Below are 6,372 nucleotides of genomic sequence, written 5' to 3' on the forward strand. Positions count from 1 at the left end.
TCTAAGAGTTCTCCTTCGATAGCCATAGTAGCCATAGTTATAGTTCTCAAAACAAAGCTAGGCTTACTTCTAGTTCTCGTGGAGTGCCGCCGAAGGGTCGAAGGTGATCGAAGGACGAGAACTTAGCTTGTTGCTGTTTTCGTAAGGCGCCGGCGAAAGGAGAGATCGGGCTTTGACACTAGAGGCGGCGTCGAAGTAAAATTTTCCTCCAACTTTTAACTCTCCTTTCAACTTTAACTCATGCAAGGCACGCTCTCGTTTCTTGTTTATTCGATCAAAGCAACTGCTGACTTTGTTGTAATTTCCCTTTTGTCGAACATATGCATGAAATAAACTTTCCAAGCTTCATCCCATGCTTATTACCGCTGCTGCATTTCATCGAGTGATATCATGATCATGGCTTTAGCTTCTTCGTTTTGGTTTTGGCTAGGCGAAGAAGCGGTCGAGCATCGTCGGCGAAACAATCGGCGACTTGGTTCATCTTTTGCGGCATTAGATGACAGCAGCAGTCGGGACGATATTGGCAGTGAGTAGCAGCTATGGTGAGCATTGCTGGTCGTGAGTGTGTCGAAGGCAAGAGACGATAGCGGAGACTCCAGGCTACTTACTCGCCGGTCTTTGGCAGCCGCGAACGGCAACGAACCGCATGGTGTCGAAGGCGAGAGACGACTGTGGAGCCTTGCGGCAGCTACTGAAACGGGCTTGGAGCGCGGTGGTGGTATTTGGCTTCGGCTTTGTGTCGAGCGGTGAACAGCTATAACAGAGACTCCGTACAGCTTGGAGACGGACGCCGGTGTTCGGTCCGAGGGACGGTGGTCGGTGACTTTATTTTCGGCAGCTAGAGGTACCACCATGAACTACCCTTTGCTAGTTCTTGATCTGCGTTTTTTTTTTTTTTAAAAGATGAGAGAAGCGGCAGTGAGAGGGGGAGACCATGGGGTTGCGCATGTAGGAGGCGGCGGTGTCGCGGCTGGCCTGCAGCTGGGCGCGCTTGAGCTGCTGCCGCTCCTGAGCAACAAACAATGATTTTATCCCCAATTTATCAAGAAAAGTGTTAGCTATATCAGGAGTTGGTGATCTTGAGGCAATTGCAATCTTAACACCTTTATCCTTGAGGGCGTAGAGAATGCCCTTGGCATGAGGATACACTCTCGGCATATCCCGTTTCGACCGACATTCGCAGTAGAAAGGCCAGAGAGTATAATCGAGATCGAAGACGACGAGGCGAGGCAGCAACTGAAACAGACCCATAATCTCCATTGCCTCGTTCTTCACCCTTTCATCTCCCATCCTCTCTCTCTCTCTTTACTTGTGTTTCTCTCTCTAGATTTTCTTTTTGTAGGGCTTCTTCCAACTGAGCTTCTGCTTGAGAAATGCGAGCTTCAGCTGCAGAATGAAGTTCAGAGACCCTAGAGTGCTGCTCAGTCAGTTCCGTGATGCTGCTCAAGTGAGAAGCGAGCTGCTGTGAAGAGATTTCCCTCTCAGAAACTGTAACGTTTAGCTTTTCTTCAAGATCTTGAACCTTCTCACTGAGCTGCATATTCTTTTCAGATAAGAGCGCGTTCTCTGAGGCGTAAGAGTCAGCTTTTCCTTCAACCTCGAGGATCTTCGTTTTCAGGCCTTCACTGATGTCTTCAGAAGAAGCAAGCTTCAATAAAATCTGATCGAGCTCTTTACTTGCAGTTTCATGTTTCTCTGTTGCTTCTGCAAGCTGCACTTGATAGCTTTTCACTTGATTTTCAAGATCCTGCACCTTTTCATGCAACGATTTCGCCTCAGTATCTCTGTTGGAGAAATTATCAATTGCCTCCTGCATTTTGAGGTCTGCATCTCTTGATAGAGTTTCATGCGACGTCTCAAGTTCTGCACTCCTTGCAGTCACCGTCTCCAACACTTTGCTTTGTTGCTCTAGCTGCTCCTCGGCCAGCTTGAGCTTCTCGATAACTTCAGCTTCCTTCGATTCAGTTGCTTTTAGATCATTCTCTATGCTTTCCAGCTTCTGCTGTGAGATACTGAGCTCTTCCTTCAACATGCTAAGTAGATTGTCAGCCTCGGATAGCTTCTATGAGAGATGGGCTTTCATTTTTAATGAGAGATAGTGGGAGATGGGCTAAGGGTAATTGGTTTGAGATGGGCCGATTTTTTTTTTTTTTTTTTTACCTCTTTTTTTTTTTTTATGATTGAATTTCTATATATATATATATATATATATATATAATTCAAGGAGTGGTGGCCTTTTTTTTTTTTTTAATGATTAAATTTCTCCTTTTTATTATATATATATATATATTTATATATATATATATAATTCAATCGTGCCTCCTTTTGCTTGCCTCCTTTTATCTTGACTAGAATTTAATTCACATTTTATTTAAATGCAAATAAATTTCTAAGTCTGGATGTGTTGCTTCCTTGCAGTGTCACGATGGTGGTCTTCAAAGATATTGTGGTCAAGGGTCAAGACTATTTGCTGATTTTGAGTGATGATGAGCAAGAGACGGAAATGGGCATGCATCTAAGAGTATTTCCGGCATTGATAGGCCACTATGTGAAACCTTGGCCCAAACTTTTGAATTCTCTATATCAGTCGGAATGGACCAGCGAGATCAGTTTGAACAAAGCGTCGAAGGCTCATACATTGCATCCGGCCCGTCCTTGGCAAAGCAAGGAATCCAATTTTCTATTGACTTTGAGGCGAAGGATCATCGATAAAGATGCCAAATGGGGAAGGGTTACAAGCTTTCGTGGGGAATTTCATTTCTTTGAAGGCTATTGGGAGTGGACTGAAGATATCCTTAGCCGCTGCGGGAATGAACTCCGAGTTGTTGGTATCTATGATGCAGTTTATGCCTCTCTTTTCACTTATGATTGCCAGCCCGAGATGGTTAAAGCGTTCTGTGAAGCTTGGTGTCCTGCGACGAACACCATTCTCACTTCATCTGGCGAGATGTCTATTTCTCTATGGGATTTACAGTATCTATCAGGGCTTCCGTGTACCGGGACACTGTATGATGAGGTTGTACCCTGCGTGAAAGAGATTCTCGGCAAAGATCAGTTTGGCAACCCGTTTATTCCCTTGAGTTGTAGATATTTACTCTCTGCTTACTATTCTCTTAAGCATCGTGATGGCAAGGATCCTAAGAGCTCAGTTTCTATCGATGAATGGATCAAATTTTGGTCGAAGAAAGCTTCAAAGTATTCTCATCCCCCTGCTCGCAGGGCAAAGAAATCTCAACGCCCCAAATCGACTCATAATCCGAGTGGTTCATTTGAAGCGCATCAATCATGGTCTTCTGAAGAAAGGGCTCCATTCATCGAGCTTGATGCTAGTGACAAGTATCACACCACTATGTACTTGGCAGCTCATATAGCTTGCTGGTTGTGTATCTTTGTTTTTCCAGATGGTGATGCCATGTCGATTAGACCAACCTCTTTCAAAATGGCAAGTTTGATGGCGTGCAAACAGAAAGTTGCCCTTACAGCTCCAGTTCTAGCCAACATCTACAAAGGGTTGAACACTATCTCTAGTTCTATGGAGCCTTCTCTTGTCCTGGTGACGCTACCCTTTCATTTTATATATGGTTGGATAGCGCTCTATTTCAACACTCACATTCCCCTTCCAAGAAGCCTTGGTGTCGCCAAGATGACTCTATACTCAGGCGAAGGAGCTGCGAAGTATTATCTGCCTGTTGCGTGCCGCGAACGAATTCAGTCGTACAATTCGATTCGTTGGAATTGTACCACGTTCACCAAGGAAGATGACATTTTCTATGTCGATGGTGAAAATACAAGAGAGATTGAGCAATGCTTCTTCATGGCTATTCGTTCGAGTTTTTTGGTTCGCCGGCTGGATGACCACTTCATCGTGGAGTCTTATGGTCCTCACCGCTTCAGTCGTCAATTTAGCTATTACCAGATCGTACCCAGCAGCCTTACTCAGAACATTCGAAGGACATCTTTGGAAGAAGGTCTCAACCTTTGGCGCATGTGTTTGCTGCACAGATCACGATCAAGGGCATGTTTTCCACGATCTTCTTTGGACATGAAGATACATTGTTCAGTCGACTATAAGACTTGGTGGGATAAGACGTACAGATTTTCTTTTGAAAACAAAATCTCTTCTCCGGCTCATATCACTTTTAAAAGAAAAGATCAGGAAGAAGCAATCAACTCCAAAGATGGAAAGAGGAAGGTCGTCTCTACCACCCTTATAGCTGATTCTGGTAGTAGCAATTCTGAGCGTAATTGGAAAAAGAAGAGAATTGCGGGGTCCTCAAAACCGGCCGATGGTCACGTTGAGGAAGAGCCAACTCTAGTGGATGCCGATGTGAACAAGGTCTTTCCTCATCTCTTATCTTCTTTTCGTATTAATATATAATTTCCATTCTAATTGCATCTTCTTCTTGCCCTTTTGTAGACTTTGAAAGAAGTGTTTGGAAATAATCTTGAGAAGGGCTCACCAATCGACTGTGTATCCATTGAATCCAATAAGTCAAACGAGATTCCTTGTCTTGCTAAACAATCCCGCCCCCGACCAATGCCATCATGTGGGGCGCCTTCCGAGTTCAATGCCACACGCATGATCGATGATGAACTCAAGTCGTGCTGCAGGATCATCTGGGGAAAGCTTCGTGACAAGGTTGAGAGAACCAAAGTCGAGTTTCTATCGGCGCTTGAAGACGAGATACGGAGTGGCCTTTCCCGTATGAAGATTATTTGTGGTCTTGACCTTTCCAACCTTGAAGATAGTATTGATGAACTATTCTCCAAAGCCACCACTTTTGATAAAGTAAGGTCGGCTTCTCATGAGATCAATGAAGGCCACACACTCAAAGTTCGAGAAGTCAAGGTTTGCCTTCAAGAGAAGTTTGCCAAAGAGAAGAAGGATGCTGCGAATTGTGATGCTTTAAAAGCGGATCTTGATGAGTTGGAGAAACGCAAGAAAGAATTGTTGGTGTCTTTGGAGCAGCGAAGCCTGATACTCAAGACTACTCGTGGTGAGGTCAAGGTACTCAAGGAAGACCTGGCCAAGCTTGAGGAGGCTTCGAGAAATGATGAGGTCTTGAAGAATTTGGAAGCCTTGAAGCTTTCACTAGAGTCTATGCAGCAGATTTTGAGAGATCAAGACCCTTTTGCTTAGTATATTGCATTTTTATCATTCCTCTTTTGATGATTCTCATTTGGTTTGTCATGGATATTTTGACATCTTCTCCCAATGCTTGTGCTTCTTTTGATGACTTGATTTCTTTGCTATTTTGGAATGAAACGTCTTTTGGTTTCACATAATCAACTTAAATCATTACTTGATGATATAAATTGAAAAGAGTCAAACACAACTTATGACTGAACTTAGAAATTATCTAAGCTGCCTACGTACCCTTTTGAAAGGGATCAAGTCAAAACGTAGTTCATAGGATCAACAAGTGTTTGAGATTGGGTGTCGTGCACAGTTTATACTCATGCGGGCCAGGAGTAACATGCAGTTTAGGCTCGTGCGTCAAGGAGCTGTCTTCATACACTCCATTTTGTTGCTTTTCTTCATTTGACTCATTTTTGGCTTTTTCTGCTTTTCATTTTTTTTTTTTTTTTTTTTTTTTTTTTTTACATATGTACATGCTTCAACTTCTACCACCTTTCAAGGATAGTAACGTTTCAGGAACTTGCCGTTGATAGGCCCAACTCTGACGTTGTCATCAGAAAGAAGCCTGTATGCTCCGTTTGTGTAGACTTCCTTGACAACATATGGGCCATCCCACCTTGATACGAATTTGTTTCCAACACGATGAGTGACAACGATTGGCCTCCTCACAGCGAGGACCAAATCTCCAACTTGAAAAGAACGCACTCGCACCGTCTTGTTGAAAGACTTTGAGAGGCGAGCTTGGTAGCATTCTAACTTTTGCTGAGCTTCCAGCCTTTTCTCATCTAGAGCTTCGAGTTCCTCTAGACGCAGACGTGCATTTTCTTCTTCAGTTAGCCCTTCCTGAATGGCTATTCTCAAAGAGGGAATTTGTTGCTCGAGAGGAATGACAGCTTCAACCCCATATACCAAAGAGTAAGGCGTTGCCTGCGTAGGAGTTCTATAGGTGGTTCGATATGCCCACAATGCTTCCCCAATACGTTCATGCCAGTCACGCTTTGATTTTGAAACAATTTTCTTCAACAGATTGCACAAAGTCTTGTTGAATGCTTCAGCCAACCCATTTGCCGGTGCATTATACATCGATGACTTCCGTTGCTTGAAGCCGAATTTTTCACAAAGCTTGTTTATCACCGTGTTGCTGAAAGGTGTTCCATTATCAGTTATGATGTAGCGAGGAACTCCATAGCGATAGATGATGTTGGTCTTGATAAACTCAGCAACGGTCTCTT

The 6,372-nt window shown here is 43.7% G+C and overlaps 3 protein-coding genes across 3 annotated transcripts; 1 reads left to right on the forward strand and 2 right to left on the reverse strand.

Moving 5' to 3' along the window:
• Positions 1-867: 867 nt before the first annotated feature.
• Positions 868-1,260, reverse strand: LOC131004361 (uncharacterized). The gene has a single exon (XM_057931035.1). It carries the CDS (start codon positions 1,258-1,260, stop codon positions 868-870), a length of 393 nt encoding a protein of 130 aa, XP_057787018.1.
• Positions 1,018-2,058, reverse strand: LOC131004354 (uncharacterized). Its single transcript, XM_057931025.1, has one exon. It carries the CDS (start codon positions 2,030-2,032, stop codon positions 1,280-1,282), a length of 753 nt encoding a protein of 250 aa, XP_057787008.1. The 5' UTR covers positions 2,033-2,058; the 3' UTR covers positions 1,018-1,279.
• Positions 2,059-2,425: 367 nt separating this feature from the next.
• Positions 2,426-5,281, forward strand: LOC131004362 (uncharacterized). The gene is made up of 2 exons (XM_057931036.1): positions 2,426-4,336; positions 4,418-5,281. Exons 1-2 carry the CDS (start codon positions 2,426-2,428, stop codon positions 5,138-5,140), a joined length of 2,634 nt encoding a protein of 877 aa, XP_057787019.1. The 3' UTR covers positions 5,141-5,281.
• Positions 5,282-6,372: the final 1,091 nt, after the last annotated feature.

This window comes from Salvia miltiorrhiza, unplaced genomic scaffold, assembly GCF_028751815.1.
Source record: "Salvia miltiorrhiza cultivar Shanhuang (shh) unplaced genomic scaffold, IMPLAD_Smil_shh original_scaffold_386, whole genome shotgun sequence".
Classification (NCBI taxonomy): domain Eukaryota; kingdom Viridiplantae; phylum Streptophyta; class Magnoliopsida; order Lamiales; family Lamiaceae; genus Salvia; species Salvia miltiorrhiza.